This window comes from Cardiocondyla obscurior, linkage group LG08 (assembly GCF_019399895.1).
Source record: "Cardiocondyla obscurior isolate alpha-2009 linkage group LG08, Cobs3.1, whole genome shotgun sequence".
In the NCBI taxonomy this organism is placed as follows: domain Eukaryota; kingdom Metazoa; phylum Arthropoda; class Insecta; order Hymenoptera; family Formicidae; genus Cardiocondyla; species Cardiocondyla obscurior.
The window spans coordinates 847324-867836 of NC_091871.1; the positions used below are offsets into that span (position 1 = coordinate 847324).

The 20513-nt window shown below is 43.7% G+C and overlaps 1 protein-coding gene across 4 annotated transcripts in view; it reads right to left on the bottom strand.

The window, feature by feature from the left end:
* LOC139105245 (neurotrimin) overlaps positions 1-20513 on the bottom strand; it is a 170247-nt gene that overhangs the window by 20889 nt on the left and 128845 nt on the right. For all 4 annotated transcript variants that reach the window (XM_070661250.1, XM_070661252.1, XM_070661251.1 and 1 more), the window contains 2 exons: positions 20201-20408; positions 178-336 (listed from right to left, as the gene is read on the bottom strand). In XM_070661250.1, coding sequence (XP_070517351.1) covers positions 178-336; positions 20201-20408 — 367 coding nt within the window. The remainder of the gene's footprint in view (positions 1-177; positions 337-20200; positions 20409-20513) is intronic.

Below are 20513 nucleotides of genomic sequence, written 5' to 3' on the forward strand. Positions count from 1 at the left end.
GCGTCTTTCGCTCGTCGTATTCGATTAGCTCTCGCCGTTAACGAGGCATCCGTCGCAGCGGAAGGGAGGGCGGCGACGTAGGAAGTCCGCCTTAATTCAGCGAAATTTTCCCGGCTTTATTGCCGGCCCGGCTGCGAATTACGCTCGTTCGCGGGCAGCTCCTCGTTAAAAGCTTACCTTCCTCCCCGTTCCCGAGTTGAATTTGCTGACCGTCCTCGCGCCGCCAGGTAATGTTGGGCGCCGGGGAGCCGGTAGCGGCGCAACGCAGAGTCACGTTTCGTCCCTCCATCACCACCATGTCCGTGCTGGTGTCGTAGTCTAGAATATCGGGCGGCACTGTCGGCAGAAAAGTAGGAAAATATCACATAAACTGTCCGTCCTAGCTGAGCGCGACGCACAGATTTAAAAAAGGCACTCTGAACAAGGAGAGATCTCGCGCAATCAGAGACGCAAAGAGCATCTCCGTGTTCACACATCGTGCCAATTACGCGGGTCACTTAAGCACGCGATTATTTCTACGAAAATCTCAATCACGCTCACGATTTGCTCTTTGTAAAAAAAAAAAAAAAAAAAAAAAAAAGAAAGAAAGAAAGAAATATAGTTAAAAAACATTATTATTGCAGTAGGTATTGCATCAATGATTCAATACAATCACGTTAGATAGGAAAGTATGTATTAAATCAAGGAAAACCGTGCCGGATTGGATCACCGTTCTATATTTGTCTTTAATCCTCCTAATGGACGTGATCCTATACGATATATCTAATAAAAGAGTTTACATTCGAGTATCTGGTTACTAGAAATTAGGAGCTATCCCCGGCGAAGCAAGCACAGTATAGTAAATCCGATCTTTTCGACGTTCCTGATGCGGCACGAGAATGAGAGAGAGAGAGAGAGAGAGAGAGCGCGCGGAAGCTCTCGCAACACTTAGCGTAACAATAACGCCCGTAAGTTACCTCTCACAAAGGCAGCAAAGGGGTGGACAAGTATATCTGCTCGTCCATAAATCAGCCGGCGTGGATTAACTTTCTGCATACGCGAAGGGTAGAAACTACGAACGACTCGACTCCGTTCACGTACAACGTACGGCGAGGCGACACGTGTGCATACATGACACGTGCAGGCTGCTTGCACGTAATAAAGTAGACAACGATAACGACGGGGATGAACGCATCCGCGTCATCTCCGGCGGAAGCCCCCGCGCGCAACAATTCGCCCTACCTACCGACGAATGTGTCGGGCCTTAGCCGTATGCGGGCATTAAAGACAGCAGCGAGTCGAAGGAGACGAGTTTCCAGTTTCAGCTTTCACGCTACGGTTCGCCGAGAGCCGAGGGAATTCCGCGGAGTTTGAAGATGGAATACCATCGTGGCACGGCCGTACACGTACACGCGTATACGTCCCCTGTCTGCTTCGCCTCGTTCGTCATATCGTAATAAAAAATTCTCGGGTTTGTCGACCGGCGAAATACGAAATCGTCTCGCGCGCGACTTCCTGGGATTCAATTTTTTTTTCGAGAATGCGCGCGTATTAAAATCCTATGTATACAAATGCAGATCGTTGAAGCTTACCGGCCGCGCTACTTTCGCTCCTCGGCCGCCGGTATAAAACGACGGACTTTACGATCGCGATCCGGAAAGAATATCAACGCGCGCGGCTCCCTTTGCGGAAATGATAATCCCGAACGTGGCCCGGTTTATCCCGCGGCCAGGCTCTTCCATTTTGCTACACCCATTAAAGTCCACCGGAGCTCTCTTCTTTTATCTGCTCTTTCTCCGCCTTCCTTTCTCTTTCACCCTTTCTCGCTTCTGCTCCCGGGATAAACGTGTCCCTCGCGAGTAATGTCTTACTGAGTTCGCCACATGCGAATTGGGGGTCCGAAGGTTGCCCCGGTTGCCGAAGGGAGGACCGACGAGGTTGACAGGGGTCGATTTTATTCCACCCTACGACCGGAACTCGATTTGCGGTTGAGTGCCGGTGTGGGTGATGCTGAATTGGCGGGTCAAAGCTACCTAGAATCTCTGTTGGGCAGGGAAGGTCCCCGCTCTTTACCCCCGGTTCTACTCTCCGCACAATCGAGCTGCGAACATTTGTTCGTTTGCTCGTTCGTTCGTTCGTTCGTTCGTTCGTTCGTTCAACCGTTTGTTTTATCGCACGCATATGTTTGAAGGCCATGGATTATGGGTACCGTTACAACTCGTGACGCACAGGGCGTGCTATTTTATCAGCTATTCGATCGGGGGCATACGATGTCACATGCGTGTCGCACATATGCGTATGTCCTGAGCGATATATTGTATGAAATACAATAATACATAAAGAGTGATGAAAAGTTTAAATGTTTAATGTGCGGATATGATAATGTATAAAATTGTGAAAAATTTACATTCCCGGCGTAATTAATATTTCGAGATTATCCAAACTGTTAAAAATCTGTGATTAGCGTGTTTATTCGAGCATTTATTTATTTATTTATTCAATTTTAATCGATTGCTCGGCGAGTCGACGTATTCAAGTGAAAACTTGGGAACAAATTGGGCATTTGTAACCGCAGGTGCAATCCGCTTTTACTCCACCAACTCCATGCGCTATTTCGCGTGTTTTGTAACGTCGCAGACGCCAAACTGCGAAACGAAACTCAGCGCAATCGCTCATGCGGCTGCTGCCGTTTACCACCGCATCAATCTGAAATCGAATCTTAACTCGTTGTGCTCGGCTGTACATGAAGCATTATTTCAACGCTGATATCCAGTCGAATTTATCTTCCTTTTTAGATTTACATCGACCTTTTCCGCGGAAAATGGGGTGCCCGGGCACAAACGGTTAATGAATTTCAGAAAGCTTTATCAACGTCGTAGAGAAAGATTTCCGTTTAGAATTACACGATTGCACGTAGCGATAACGCGCGCAATTGAAGCGCCCAGATATTTTTACGAAATATAGAAATGTACGCTCGATCGAGATTAGATTACCGATCATTTAATATAGTAATGGGTGGCCCCGTTCCCGTTATTCCGCACGTTCGTTTTACGGTTTCTATCCCGTGCATTACGCGTCGCACACATTACGGGTAAGCCATCCCAGCCCCGTCCCGTCCCGTCCCATCCGGCGTCCATCATCCTCGCATCAATCCGGACTTAGTGCTCTATCGTTGCGATACCGTGGATTACATCGGGGAAATAAAACAATTTTAATGCTGAACTTAATGCGCGAATCCTCCGCTTTCGAGCGGACAGTTATTTAACATGGATTTACGCGTGACACCGTTATCTCGATAACGCGCCATTCTCACGCGTCATTCGTAAAGTGATTATCGTTGGATTACGTAGCATTGGAAACGCGCCGATTAACGCCCGCGCTTCCGCGCGTAACGCGCCGTCTTACGTCCAATAATGGTCATATATGTAAATGGGCGCTCCGGCCGTCACGGCATCGCTGAGCACCGTCCGGAATTGATATATGTCCGCGATACGCTTCTGCACCACAGTTTATTCGTATTGTTCCACGCGCTGTCTCTGGTTATGATACCCAGCCGCACGCGGGCTGTGGAGAATTCCTATATATTAAAGCAAAACCTCGCTATCGCGTATCAACCTCAATCCGCCTCGCCCATCCCGTTTGCTGGGAACAACCCCCGTTGATTCAGAGTCCTAGAAACTCACCACTCCTCAACGTGACTATGCACTTCGTTTCATCTAACGTTGTTTCTGCAACGCTGAGGTGTTGCCAAGAGAACGGGATGATTTCGGTACCGATTTCGGATAACGATCTCTCTCTCTCTCTCTCTCCCTCGAAATCCCCTTCACAATTTCCGGGCCGCTTCGACGTCGGGTTGTAAAGTTTGACATTCTGTCAAATTATTTTTCACGCTTCAGTAGGGGGAAAAAAAATTTGTAATACGAACGCGTTGTACATACCGAAATTTCTCTCTCTGTCCGAGACATTTTTCCCGTTTGCTTTCGCATTTTATCAACCGATCGATATTCGTTTACCCGACGCTATAAAGGTGGGATACTCGTGAATTTCTCGCTAAATGACAGCAATCAGACGTCCCAGTCGTATTTCCGTGCTTTTTGCGGCACAGGAATCGTTCCCTTCTTCGAAGTGGCACTGGCGCAAAAATCCTCGAGTGAGGTAGACTTGTATCAGGTATCAATCCGGATCGAAACCCACCCCTGTAACAGCCCTCGACCGTCCCAGATTCTCTTGGGCTCCGGCCCTGACCAATGGCGCGCTCGTTTCGCAGAAACGTCGTTTCTACCGATGCAACTGACGTTGAGTAGCGTGGGGTCGGGCTTTAAAAAAGTGCAGGGCATCGGACGAGCGCCGCAAGCCGAGCGTGGCTTAATTTCGATGCGTAAATCGAACAGCCGGCCGTGGGAGGAGAAAGGAGCGGGAATGACCAGCCGGGAAACGTTTGCCCCACGTCGAAACACGACATGCCACGTAGCGAAGTTGGGAATTCGTTCCGGGCACGGAAACGACGTTGTAACGAGTGCCGCCTGCAGGGCTATCGGGGCGGGTCTTAGTAAATCAGCTGGGGAATAGACCAGCGGGGAGAAAAGTTTGGCGGATTTATCTACGGAACCCCGACTAATCCCGAGGAGTACGTCAACAATCTTCTTGACTCCGCGGGCATCCCGTCACGAGGAGATTCAACCGTTAACAAATTAATTACCCGCTCGATATTACAATCCGCGAATAAATCTCCTTCGACGCACGCAGCTCTTTCTCCGGTACAATTTTTTTTTTTTCCTCCCTTTATCGAAGTCTCGGGTTTAATTTATAAATCTCTTGCACTTTCCCCGTTTGGAGAGCTCGATACATTAGTAACGCACAAAAAAGGCGGCGTTGTACATTTTTATCGGATCGCCGTTTCTGTAGGATGCGCATAGATTTAGCGAGGAGTAGTAAGTTCTTAACAGAACTAAGCTGCGCGAGAGAGCCGAGCGGTAGTATCGGCGGTGCACTTTATCACAGATAAAATATGCAGCTTACAACTTTGCTACCGCCAACGAATCGAAGCGTCCACAGGGAGATATGTAGCGCGCGATTGCCAGAAGAGATTGGTTCGCAGAATTCGCTAACAGTAACCCAATATTGGGCCTCGGCAAACAGCCGGCTTGCTGTTGAACTCGAATAACGTATTTAAACAAAAGGGATCATCCGGGGGGTTATATCGATTGCTGGATTATCATTGATGACATTTTCGTTACTTTGAGATTTGCGAATAAAAATTTACACGGCGCCGTTATTTTGCAAACGCACGTCCAGGACGAATACAATGCCGATTTAATTTTTGTATTTATCTGAAAAAAGAGACAGCTAACTCCAAATCAAAATTGTCGATTCTACGCGAGATGTTTGCGTATTCCGGCTCTTTTCGCCGCGCCACGTGGCGCTTTTTCGCAAACTCATTCGACGTTAAACGCTCGCGCGTTCAATGAACGGCATACTTTATGAGCGACGCGTGCTCGCGGGATGCTCAATTAGGAACCCCACCACCCAGCATCGCATCGCGACGTCTGTTTGAAAAAAAAAAAAAAAAAAAAAAAAAAGTATTGAACGCATACTCGAGCACAATGCGCGATAGAGGTGGTAGGGAGGATAACGGGAGTTTCGACGTGGCGAGTAAAGCTAATTGGATTTATAACTAAATCGCTTAAATTAATTTTTTGCAACGCCAGAGAAAGCGGCATTCTGCCATTTTCGCAAATAGAGAGTTAAAATGTAACTACCGCGAGCCGGATGAACGCGTTCATGCATCAGTCGCGACCTCGTCGGCGCCGAGAAGCGCATGACGCGGCGCCCGATTAACACGTATCGCGCGGGCCCGGAACGTGGGGCAGCAACAAAGAGGGTTTTACCGGATCCGGGGATTTCGCCCACCGGTTTTCCATGGACGTCCAAAGATATCCGCGAGCTCGGGTGGACGGCGCGATCCAAATAACGCGCGGGTTATTGTACGAAATGCCATGAGAAGACACGCAGACGCTTCATTGTGATGAGCATTAACGGCGGCTTTATTAAACGGCAATAATAAGAGTCGCAAATAAACACCTGGGCGCATTAATCACAATTGCAATTGTGATTGTTAATTTAGCACGGCCGTGACTGCGACTTGATCGTATGCACCCTGCTGCGCGGCGAAATAAGCGCGGCTGGATTTTCGTTACTTTTCTCCGGTTATACCGAGTTCTCTTTAATTTTTTTTCTTTCCACGAAATATATTTATTCCCCAAGACGTAACGCAACGGCAAATTTATATAAATTAAATATACTTAATTGACATATATAAATTTAATTCGCTGCAGGCGATTATGTAGTTACACCAAACTCCGCGTTCCGCTCGCGATGGATACGATAACGAGTAAAACTTGGGCCCGATCTTCAGCGGGGTATACACGATATTTGAATTTTCCCTTTATGTCGATTTTAAGAGCTTTTAAGATTCAGTAATAAACTTGTTCATTTTGTGTAAAGATAACGACGTTATCGAAGCGAGCACGAAGATCGACGCGAAAGATAATAACTTGGTTGCACCTTGCGTTGGTTTTTCTTTCGAACAAGCTCGCGATTTAAATCCCGATATCAGTCCGCGTCTGCTCTTCGTCTCCGCGTCTGGTACGATAATCGCTTGGAGCAACTATTGTTCCTCGTCGCAATAAAGCACGGACGACGTCAATACGAATCTACCGCGATAATCGGGCACTCATTGTGCGCTCATGCGGCTAAGTACGCACGTAATCGCACTGTTAAATCGCGTATTCGCGATACACCGACAAAGAATGTTATGGCTGACGTAGCTTCGACTGCAATTTCGCGAGCTAGCGACGCGTGGAGAACAGCCGACTCTAACTCTCGAGTAAATAGTATTGTACGAATGATTGATCCACGGAATTTTTCATGTCGGTTTAGTGCACTGATCGCATTAAAATGTTCGCAAACCCTCCCGTTAAAAAATTCGTTGATCCCACCGGACAAAATGGTGTATTGACGACTCGACGGACTCTCAAAACAACGCATCGCCGCTAGCAGTAATTAGAAACAAAAAAAAAAAAAAAGAAACATTTAATAGCAATTTTAGTTAATTATAGTTTTTAGGTAATATATTACTCGGTTGAAATGCAAAACACAACTTCAAAGCATCTTATTTGTTTTACAATACGGTATTGTGTTTGGAAACTCAAAGCAATAATATTATAAAAGCGACGCGGTGCAACGCGACATATATAACGTGCGATGATTGCAAAAATAATCTATAATAAAACCGTTTTCGTTGCTGACCGGTAGCGTTTTTTTTTATAAAACGAGAGTTTCAATTAAAATTACAATATACCCCACCGTCGTTAAAAGCATTTTGTTTATTGTTAACGTATTTTAGAAAGTTGTTAATAAAGCGGATGCAACCACTTGGATTTTATACAAATTTCTGCAATTTATCTTTTACCCGCAGCTTTATGATCATTATCGCCGATAGTACAATATTTCAATAAATTAATTCTCGAATGTAGATACAAAAACATATTCACGCGCACGTAATACAGATGGATTTCGTTTTCATGGTACATACACACGTAATGAAAATGCAGCTTTCGGTATATCTATTGTAGCAACACTTTGAGCACTGTGAATCGAAAAGTGATCAATATTTAAGCAGAAGTTTTGCAAAAACAGGAAGGAGAGAAATGGCGAAAAGTACGGGAACGCGGAAATACGGGCGATCTGTACGGACCATGCCGGTTCGTCCGCTCGCATTTTTTTTTTTTTTTTTTTTTAATATAACGCTATCTAAAACACGAACCGACACAGACTACCAGCTGATCATGAGTTAATGCGTAGCTATTCTCACTCGTTAACACGTGCGGACACGCAACGATTATTCGCGTGCCGGCCGGGCGCCTCGCAGTCTGAGCCACATCGAGCCTTTTCTACTGTAAGTGGAAGCGGTCGGCGCTCCGTTTCCCTGTGCACCTTTCGCTCGCGCACGATGTTGAGGAACAATTGGGTCGAATGGAAATAAGAAAAATTACGTGTAGCGAAGAAATTTAAATTAAAAAAAAAAAAAAAAAAAAATTAATTCCGGAATTTAATTGCGACCCTAACAATCCCGTGGGAGAGAGTATAAACTCGGTGAAATCGATGTAATACGAAGTTATTTGAGTAAGGACGGAAGGATCGTCTTCTTCAGAGATTAATTATTAAAAAAAAAAAAAAAAAAAAAAAAAGAAACGTGCCTTTTTTCTTAACGTAACACATCGGGCAGGAATTCGTGGCTTAGATAAATTTTAAAGACGTTTTGTCTTTAACGCGGGATTTTGCGACTCTTATTGACACATTTGCAAAATAAACGTGCACCAACATTTCAAAGAGCAGCCTCACGCGACGACAGGTTGTCGGTTAATTAGCACGTGCAAGCTTGCTGCGGTTTCCTGAATTATTCATGGCACGTTGCATTTCATTCGTAGAGCACCGAGTTAATCTTAAATGATCACACAAACATGCACGCATCTGTATGTACATTTTTTTTTCTGTCAATAAGTTGTCATGTTAAAAATCGCAATGAATTTAATCAAGATTATCGATTATAAACTCAATATGTATTTCACCGTAAAAAAAAGGCATTGATAATTGAATTATAAATTTTTTTTTCTGTTTTTTTTTTTTAACTATGAATATTTTCGCTTTTGTTAAATTTACGAAACGTAGCGTCTTAATGCGAAATATCTGAGGTGAGACTATTATTTGCGCTGGTCTGCACAGGACCGAACTGTAAGTGTAATTTATGCGTATGACTGTCGTATTGGTAAATGTAAATGCTAATAAGCTTGTACTTATTAACACTCTGACCCTGGGATTAGATTGCGTTATCGAATCGGTGAAATTGACGGTGTCATCGTTTTGGGATTACGATGTGAAAGTACACGACCGATAAAACATCCTTCTCTCTCCCTCTCTCTTGTTTTCTATCTCTCACAGCGGTAATTTAGCCATCGTGTACGATTATAACGGACTAAATTATTAAATTGCTCCTGGTATTATTGCGGATCTGATTTGAATTTGCAATAATTGATTAAGCACGAAACAAAGAGAATATATTAATTTGAACGAAAGTTTACGCGTCAAAGCTCTTATCCTCCGATCTTACGGACATTCTCTTCGACATAAATTGGAATTTTGATCCTGTGAATTTGTGGATATCGATTTTGGAATAAAACGTACATTTTTAAAATTGCAACACAGCCTAGATGTTATACCACAGACTATATTAATAAATTAATTTAAACATTACACAGCGCGCGTCATTTACTTTAGCTTCTTCTACGTTAAAGAAAACGTGTTTTAACGTACACGGCCCGGTAAAAATAAAAGCCACAATGTAAAGCTAAGTTACAATTAATTCCAAATGCACGAAAGTGCCAAGGAATACGTACTTCGGAACAAAGGTATCGGTTTACGGCGGTATCTTTTGTCGGATATCGCTCGCGCATTCATACGTATCCAGACGGGAAATAAAAATAGATGTATCAATTCTTCATAGCCCTGACATTTATAGTTTTCAGCGCTTTCCGCGAGATTTATTGAGGTAAAGAAATTTGTGCGTGGATAATTTTCTGGCGTTGGGTGTGGGCGCGGAAATTCTTTCAAATGGAAATAACGTAGGGTGTTACACATTTTGAGCCGCGAATTGTTCTTTGATTTAACCTTTAGCTGTCGACCGGCGTTATATGATACGAAATCTGTCATACAAACCCTATAATATATCTGCGATATCTTACTTAAAAATAACTCGTAAATAAATCAGCGGGTGCTTATTCCGATTTTATTTTCTGTGAATAAATGTGAATTGCCACGCGTTCGAATATTTTATATATATATTTGTATATATATTGTACCGTTAAACGTTAGTAGAATCAAGAACATAATTTATGCATGTTGTATGAAATTGACGATATTAGAAGCTATCAATTTTAATTGACGATGATTGATTTTAACTGACGAAAGTTTGCGATCGAAAATTATTTATCGTCCGATACAGCAATCGAATAACGTAGTTATTATTATTTATTTATTTTTTTACAATCGAAAACGGCTGAATTAATCATGAAACTTTTAACTTGGCGAACGGAGATCGCGAGCTCTGCGGGAAAATTAAATTATAGGCAAACTTATTGATTGAACGAGAGAAAAGAAACATCTGAGCGGTATTGTTCGCGGGGTAGAAACATTATACATTATACGCAACATTCGAGAAACATGCTGACATGTCGTTGCCGTTACTGGTCAAAGCAAAAACCGCGAGCACCGGTGGTTCGGAGAGGCAAGCGAAATGTTCCATTATGTATTTGTTGCTACCACTTCTCGGTGGCGTTGCAAGATAACGAGGGGCGCGCGCGCGCGCACCTCTTTCCTCCTCATCTCCCGTTGCCTATCTATCTGCCCGTGCCGTGACGAGACCCAGACAATTTTACTCGGCGGGAGAGATACTCGTCGTCACGGTCCGTTGCCATCTTGTTATCTGCCAGAGGCCACGTGAAAATAAAAAAAAAAAAAAAAAAAAAAAGTAACGGGTGAGCGAAGGGTAGGTAGGGTCAGAGAGACGCGGTGGATAAAGAATGAAGATAAAAGTGTCCCCGGTATCGCGGGTGGGTGAGGAGGGTTGCATGACGGGCGGAAACGCCGGAAAGTTCGGCCGAGGCGCGCGTAGCTTCGCTGGAACAATAGATCACTTTGCCGGGACACACGATCCGCAGGACAATCCAGGTCCCTAATCGAAATCAGTCGGTTCCTGGCGGTCGCGACGCGACGCGACGGATGGGCGAGCGAGAAGCTTTGTGTTATGTGCGTGTCCGTGTGTACGAAGCGAGGATTTATTTACTCGGTATATAAAGCGGCTCAAATGGCGTCGACAGGTATCGCCGTATCAAATTCCTGGCGGCCATCAAAAAGGAATATTCGACGACCCGTCGTCCTCCCGCACTTTCTTCCCCTGCCTCTGCACTTAACTCGTGGTCTTATTCGTGAAAGTAATCATATATATATACATAATATCCGAATATTTTAAGATTCTCATACCGTTAAGCCGTTCCACTGGCTTTTTTTTTTTTTTAATATTTAAAGGAAGCTTGGATATTGTATAGAAAGTAAGCAAATTCATAACGTGAGCGAGAAAAATACCAAAGTATACATCGTGAGTTAGCAGCTTTTGATCTCTGTGCTTTTTGATAACCCTGAAAAAAGAAATGTGTATGTGTGTGTGTGTGTGTGTGTGTATATATGTATATATACCCGATGTACATCGGAATAAAGCACAGGATTGAAATTCTATTCTTATTTTAAATTATTTACAGGATATATTTCCGGCACAGAGAATGTGCGCGATTCTCAGTAGCTTTTTCAACGCGGGGAAAATGAAAATCTGCTTTTTATCCCTCTCTTTATCCGTTTCTTTTTTAACCTTTCCTCACTCTCAAAGCGAGTTCATCCCACCGGTCAAGCAGATGCAGACGAGCGGTGCTTCTACGCTAGTTAATACAGACTCTACATTCCCATGCAACTATTTCTGTAAAGTTGTTTTGAATTATGTATACGCGACCCTGTAAATATACAGGTGGGATACAGTTTAAATTGATAGTATTTAAGTAGAGCGTTAAATTCAACGTGACTTTCTGGACTCGTTTGCGTTTCATCGTGTCAGGATGCACTTCTTAATGCACACATCTCGCGGTACGCTGGCATTTGCTCTCGCAATTTCGCGGTTACATTATCCCACGGTGGTGAAAACCCGGCGCGGTTTGCGATAGAATACAATAAAAACGGACCCCGCGCGCGCTCGTAACGTCATTGTCACGAGGCTCTTTGAGACGCCAGACGATCCCGTGTTCTGCGTTTTGGCGAAACTATGAAATAGTCTGCGCGAAAGAGTCACGAGTGGATCGAAAGACATGGTATCTTTAAGAAACCTTCCGCGATTAAAATTGTCGTAATTAATTTTCAAAAGTTGATATCACGCGATATTAGTAGAGGGTACTTTTACGTTACATCTTTGCTGTAATAAATTATATATGCTCATTAGATCTCCGTAGTAAATATATTACATATATCGCGATCATGTTTCACCAAACTTTACGCGAGAAAAATTTCCTCTCGCATGGAAAAAAGAAAAGAGAAACCTAATTCGGCTATGCGGTTTGTGCATTTAGGATGCTAATGGAAAACGTGTCAGAGGGGAGAGAAGATACCAGGCGTGCTGAATCCAAAATATCACTTTGCATAGTTTACGCGAAGCTATCATGAAAGTAATACTTAACTAGTTCTGATCCGTTCTGTTAACTCCTCGCGATCGATTTGCTGTGATTGCAGCCGTGTGTTTTATCGCCGGTGAGATTTCAATAGCGACGGTACACAGTTGGAGCCGTTTGTGGGTCTTTCCGAGGGAATTTGCAGAAATAATTTCGCTCGCAAGTACGGCGGAAGAGGCGCAAAACAAATATCTTTTTGTCACCGAAAGGTATTCCCCGGGATCGGGCAAACGCGATTTTGTCAACTTTTTCGAGCGGAGTAAAAAACGCGAACGACAGCATTTTGCGCTGTTTGTTTAACGCTGTAACTCCGTTTCGCGGTGGCGTTCGAATATAATCCGTAGAAAACATTGGTCGCGATATCGTCATTGTGACCGCTGGAGAATCGCTATTATTTCGCGCTTTTAGTATCGCGAAATGTACTCAATCTGGGACAGCGGTGGCCGGCTCGCACGGGAGAACCTCTCTGATCCACATTCTCGCGGCGTTGTCAACGGTCGCCGTTGAAACTACGGATTGTCGCTTTAAAGGCGCAAATATCGTGCTCCATCGCGTCGTAAATTCGCCATAAACTCTATACTTGAGGCCTCTTTGCGCAATGGGAGGCAACGGAGAAAGAAACACACACACACAGAGAGAGAGAGAGAGAGAGAGAGAGAGAGAGAGAGAGAGAAAACGAGAAAAAGTTACCACCGGCTGCGATGAGTTTGCCGCAAAGTAACGATCTTATTCTTCGTTTATTTCCCGTGCGGACAAAGTCTATCGCGGAACGTTTCTATGCCGCGAGCTTCTATTGAATTTCCCGCGACGTGAATCACAATTGGGGCAAATCCCCACGGGATACGAACATTCATCTTTCAGCCTGATTGTCATAATGGATTACGCGATTATTTATTTGACTTGACCTCAGGTCTCCCGACGTTACCATATTCGAGGGTAACGACGTAGACGTCTAATATTAAAAAGAAGAAAAACAGAAAGGGAAATTAAATGGAAACTTTAGGATGAGAGTAGCTTCGAGTAACGCACGAAAATTTGCTCAAAAAGCATCCGTTACTTCCACTTGATAGCAAGTATTAATTGTCTTCCTACTTCTTCATCGTATTCTTCGGCATTCCTCTGAGTAAATATTTCTGCGTGTTTTAATAAGCGCGGAATATCGCGTTATAAATCCGTCGAGACCGCGGTACTCGAAATTTCTTCGCGAAGCGAAGAGCAGATGTTTATCTTTCAGAAAGTGGCCTCAGAGAAAGGTAACTTATCCTTCTTCTCATTTATTTAGGATTCCGTTCCATCTAATTTGACTAAACCTCTTTTTCCACCCCGCACCCTTTCTCACCACTTGACGCATAAGTTAACTAGGTGATCGTACAATGCATATTCTTTTTCCTCGGTTATTCCTCGAAATAAATCGTTAATGAAACACGACGAAATCGTACGTTGCGATGCGTGGATATACCCCTCTCGATATATCGGTGAAGCTGAAATTGGTTTCATCATGTGCGCGGGATGAAAATTCATTACGCTGTTTCGTCGTACGGCGAGATATCGATGTAATTAATGAAAATTTGGCGTTGTACGCGATGCGAGCTTCGACCACCACGGTGGATATGATTGAACGCGAGCGATGTCAATTGTATATTTGTAATATTAAATGTTACATACCGCATGCTCGTCGCGCCCGTGTACGTCAATTGCGATATTTATAGAAGAGAAGTAAAGGGTGTGCGCGAAATCAGCCCGCTCCCGGCATTGCTACCGCCGGTACGCCGTTCCGCTTTGTACTTTGCTCGCGCAGATAAAGATACCGGATAAAGGCATCGGGGAAACGGAAATGGACTTGCAAAGCGTGCTGCGAAAAGTTGCAAACTTCTGCAGCGAAATAGGCTACCGGCGCTGTAGCCGAATTTAGAAGTATATCCGTTCACGTTTTGCACGACGTGAAAGACTTAAAAAAGCACGCACGAGTGCTTCGAAAATTGCGATCCGTATCCGGCCAGTCGAAAAACTGGCATCATGTATATCGCCCGTGCACGGTAAACTACGTACCACACACGGTTGAATTTCTTGCGGGATATATAGAGCGAGTTTAACTTTTCTCCCTTCGCAGATGTACGATCTCTTTATGTAGCACGGAGTACTCGAGAAGTAATTCGATATGCATCGCGCATTGACCGATCAATATATTCGCGAACAGGTGGAAAAAAAAAAAAAAGTAAGTGAAATATTTAATTAAATTTTTATATATACGTGGAGTAGCGAATAATTCAATTTTTTTTTATTATGCAACGTATAAAATTTCATAATTGCATATTTTTAAAAATTATATTTTAATTTTAAAACGTTCCGGCGGCAGTGACGGCAACAGAAAACCATAATTACACTTATTATATTTCGTAAAATGCGAATTTATTTTGACCGAAAGGCATCGATCAAAATGAACGAGATAAGAGTTGACGCTTCACGTTTCATCAGTTTACGTGGCAAACTTGAGTCACAGGAGACAGTTAGTCGCCTCAATTAAATCAAAACTGGGACAGAGTTGACCGTAATTTCCCACGGTCTGCCAAGATCCCAAGAGGATATCGTGCATTATGTATATATATCGGCGTCCAACATCAACGTGACGTGGACATTTTGACAATGACCTGTGCCGGATGCCGACCGATAGCCACGTGACGCGTCCCTTCTCGTCCTTCCGCTTGAAGGGAACGGACGAACGGAGCTTATTCCGGGGTATGAGCAAGCGATCTCTCGCCGGCTTAATTGGACGATTTCAGAATGGAAAATGGGCCGACGTACAAAAGAAACACGTCCCCTCACTTACGGAGTAAACGAGATGCTGTTCGCCGGTTTCAACGAGACGAAACGCGCCCGTGATTTACGAGCATTGTCGTCAGATGCTCGTGACGGCGAGTACATCCGAACAAAGCAATCGATTCTTGTATCAGGTCTCGACGGTACTCGCGCAGATTACTTACGGCTCCGTCTGAAAAGCTCGAACGGGGGAGTGACAGTCATGCGCAACTTGTTATAAAGCGTTTCCGCTACATTTTCATTTTCAACGTCGACCTCAGATAAACGAACGCCTTATATCGACGGGCTAATTAGCTGAAACTTAGAAACTGCATTAATGTGGAAAAGAGGCCCAGACCCCCCCGGTCTTTACGCTATTCCGCGAATTACACGGCAATGCGAAATTTCATTAAAACAAGAGAGTGCATCGTCTCTTATCGGATCTTATAATAGGATGACATTAACGAAGATCAAAGTGTACTCTCAACGAATAAGAATCTCTCGATCTATTTTCTTCGTTTAATTCACGATCCACCGATACTCTCCCTCCCTCCCTAATTAGCATTTTCTCTTAGATCTTATAATTAACTATGAAACTCAAAGAAATTCTTAACAGAATGGAAATAGAACTATGTTTTATACGCGAGTCTATAAGGGCTTCGTAATATCATTAATAACGTCACGATAGCGTAATTGTAAACGCATACTTTTTGATATCCGAAATATATCCGAGACATTTTCAAGCTTTTACCGTAAACTATTTATCTGTTTATCAATATAATTGATCGTTTATTATAATTTCATACGCGATGCAAACGGAATCTCAAACAAATCTCACTGAGGTCCGCTGAAAAGCTCGTTGAGATCGCTTCGGTTTGTGATAATTGCGGCTCGTCGGCAAAAGATCAGGCATCGGCACTAAAATGAGCATAAAACCACGCGAAAGGTCTTTCGCGTCCGCTTAATTTGCAAGGCATTAACCTTATTATTATGGCGGTAATACGGCCGCGAGTTTGCTGGGCAACGTGTGGGGGTGAGGTAGGGCGGTTGCACGCGAGCAATCTTTACAGCCCTTCTCGGAAATGAAAAGTCGTGTGCCTCCTCTCCTTCTCCTCCCCAGTCGTGAATGCACGACACTCGTTTTCTCATTTTTTTTCTTTTTTTTTCCCTCCTACCCTCGTGAACCTGTCCTCCTCTTTTCCCCCCTCCCCTCTTCTTCCTCTCTACTCTCTCTCTAAAGTTAACTGTAATTTATAATGCATCGAATAGCAAAAAAAAAAAGAAAAAAAAAAATTGCATTATTCGTAACTATTGACGCGATGCGGTAATAAAATGCCCTTGTTATTTCGAATTGTCACGCCGTTCAACGTTTCACGGGAATTGATAGAAATTTGCAATATTTAAACGCGCGTTCTTACATTTTGCAAAGGCAGGCACTGATTGTTGCGCGATTGCTATCAGTATCAACAAGCCAATAACATTTTTCATGAATGAAGACGATATGACGTAACTCCAGTGCTCCAGAAAGATTTCGACATTACGAGTAAAAAAATTAAATTTCCTCGCGAGTTTTTCCAGGTGGATCAATGGCACCGGTATCCGTAAGGATGTTCGCATACGTTCGTACACGATACTCCCGCACGCGCGCGCCCCGACGGAAATGTTTCCGGGATCCTCGATAATTAAGATCCGATTATTTTCCGTATTTTAACGTTTCGTAATTTATTAAAAACACCCGGACTATAATATAATTTACACAAACGAGCCTCAGCTGCACGAATATTAATTTCTAAATCAATATGCTCAAACCTCGTATCGATTGTAATAAATGTTAAAAATTTTTGCTAATGCGAAAAGCATGAGATACGCTTTCAAAATAAAAGATGAGGCAGTTTAATATTCATCTGAGTTGAAATTTCTAATTATACACGGAGAACCTCTTCTGCCGAAAATCAGTTTCCTCCTGTGTACTCGTGATATACTGCCGGCCGCTCTCTTTCCTACACGCGAGAAGATTTCTCAAGTGTATTTGAGGTTTTCTCTTAAAGCTGACCTAAATGCAATTAATGAATATGCAGTTGTACAAATTCCGACATTAGAATTACAGAAACAATTATTATTAATTATACGCATAGATACAGAAGTGGGATCATTCTGCAGTGACTTCTTTCTTATCTACGTGCTTTCATTTAATTAAATTGTAAGGCACTAGATTAATTCCGTGGAAAAAAAATTCATAAAAAAAAAAAAAACGTCCAAGAATATTATTAGGATTTTGATCAATTAGTTGATATAAATTAATAAAAATTTTTTTTATAAATTAATAGCTATTTTAAGATTAGAAATGTAGCAAACCGGAAAGTTTGTATAAGCGGATTCGTTGCATTTTCCAAAGACCGGTCGTTCTATATGTGTCCCGTTGAACGGTACTATTTACCAGATATATAACCGTAGGCGCTCCGCTCCGTGTAAGGGTGGGCGAGCTCCCGTAGGAGAATCGGCTCAACCCCGATCTAGCCCTCTTCGCCAACTGTGCCTCCGGCGGCCTACTTACTTCGCGGGGGAGATTTCTTAAGCGACGAGAGACCGCGACGACGTAGCACTCCCGCGAGTTGCGCACGGGCCGCTGTTAAAATAGAAAACGCGACGGTGGGTACGTTTGCCTGAGACTACTTCCGGCCGGACGCGGGGGAGCGCCGGATGGGCCGAGAGAGTGAGGGGTGGCAAGAACGATCTCACGAGGGAGACGAAGTTCTTAGGAAGTAGCCGGCTGGCTATACGCGCTCCGGCCGTCAGTTTGAACCTGGGAAAAGAGGGGTGGGGTCAGGTCAGGTCGACGCGCGCGAAAACTGGTCCGGCGCCGCGGCCGGTGATGCTGGGAGCGGACTCTGGAGCGCGCGGGATTAGATTGCTACAGATGGGATGCGAGAGCCTGGCCGTATCTCGAGAATGCCAATTTGATTTCGGTACGAAACGGCGGAAGACCATGCCGGAAGATCGTAAAGTATACAACAAACGCTACCGGCGCAACGAACCCTACATGCGCGACCAGGAGAGCGGGTCCGATTCTCCAAGTGATGCCTCCGAGAAGATGCGCGATAACGTTTGTATAATGCATACGTCTGCTTCGATGCGCGGATACGACGTCACGTTATAACACGCGTAATATTCGAATAACGATCTCCGTATTTCTTTGCGTTTGTTTGAGCTGGTTGGCGCGTTCGATGGCTGACGTGAGTCGGGGGCTGCTCCCTACGTCGCTATTGCACATCAGCTTATTTAATTATCTCGTATCGGCGAAACGGGATCCATACAGACTTTGCAGTTGAATACCGAGAAGCTATTACGTAACTCGTGGAGATATCTTGGGGAGCCTTTCTTTCGCCGACTTTAAGGCATGCGAAAAAGATTCGAGAAATAACGAGTTTTGAATCGCCCGCATCGCCGATAAGAGAATCTCGAGAAAAGAGCACGGATACTACTTGTTATATCTCACTCCAATAACTACGATGTGCTTTACTATAATATTGTATGATGTAGGAAGAGTTTTCTTCTTTTAGTTATTAAATAAAAAGGTCAAGTTTTTTCGCTTTCTCAGGACGTCAAACGCACGATAACAAATTTCTTTTCTTACTTGACAAAATAAATATTAGATACTACTTATTTGCTAAAACTACATGCGTATCGATACGAAATAAAATTCATTTATCAGTTAATTAACTCAAGGCCTCGTTGTATTTTATACAGAGAAATTCAAAAACGATGATTCACATTCACGGCAGAACGGAGAATCGTATTTCAATCAACTTGACAGTTGATTTCGCATATAAGAAATTTGCACCGCTGCATCATTCAATATTAACAGTGGCAGCCGCGCTATTTAATGTGCATAATCGAGTTTCAACTCGGATACATCTTGCATGATCGCGCATCCACACCAAGGCAATCGCATATCTCCGACGCATCATCCTATTTCCGTACAATTACGAGTAACATTATCTATGGAAATTGCCACTTACCCGCGCACGATGCGCCCAAGGATTAAACCCGGCGCATTCAAAACCTTAAATATCTATATAGCGAACGGTCGTTCCGGCAATGGCAGATTTCATCATTAATGCAGAGGGAACGGAGAGCGTAGCTAAACTGCGGCTTGAGAAATTTCTTTAAATTGGACGGGGAAGGAAGGGAAGAGTGAATGACGGCGGCATCGGTTAGACGGCGAAGCCGGGGAGCGATAGAAGATTATGACATCATAACGCGAACGAGGAAGCGAGAGAAGAAGTACGGCGAGTCGTTCGTGATACCCGAAACGAAGTCTTAACGACGGAGCCGATGAAAGCGGTCTCCTATTAGCATTCTGTATAATCTACTTGCGAGTGCATTCAAGCAGCGACGTACGACTAAAGCTTTGCAGTTCGGGAGTACTCGCGGCAGTCTTCGAACTGCGGCAAGAGCCACTTTGTAAGTTGTACCAGCCAAGGGGCCCGCAGACTAACTCCGCATCGACCAGAAGTTCCCATTGGTTTGGCGGATTTCTGATTCTAGTGCCGCTACCTTTTCAACAAACTCGCGGGTTATTCCCGTGCGCATTCCACGTGTAGTATCACGATGGGATTCTGCGGCGTGTCGCGCGCGTACTTTTTCCCGATATCACTTTCTTGCGCCCGGTAATTGAATGTTATCGCGATCGAATACGGGGGCAGGCCACGGTAACGGAATGCTTGGACGAAAAAAAAAAAAAAAATTGGGGTATGCAGGAAACGAAGGCGACTTTTATTTTTAAGTCTATTATTTTAATTTTAAACAAGGCTCGAATTTAATGTCGATCGATATCGTTAGACGACGATACGATATAATTGAATAGGATATAATAATAGAAACGAAAGTAATGATCTGTTGTTTCGTCTGATGGAGACTAACGAAATATATATATATATATATATATATATATATATATATATATATATATATATATATATATATATATGGCTATCGATATAGCGAGAGAATCTTTTCCGGCGATAACGACAGGAATAATTAAAATAATTAGCGTCGGTACGCTAGCGTAAAAAAAAGAGATATGTCGTTTCTTTACTCACCGACCACTTCGAGATAACCGATCTGGCTTTTCATGGGATCCGTGTTTATCTGACACATGTACCAGCCTCGGTCGGACTCCCGCACTTCTCGTATGTGAAGAAACCACGTGCGGTGGTCGCTATGAGTAACCGCGATTCTGTGATTCTTCGTGATCACATGACTCGCGATGGTCAAAATAGTTTGCGTATCAACGCGCAGCCAAGCCACCTAAAAAGATTAACAAACATTGATTAATAAAAGATAAAGAAATCCAAAAAGATTAACAAACGAAACATATAATACAGCATTATTAAAGGGTCATACAAATGGACC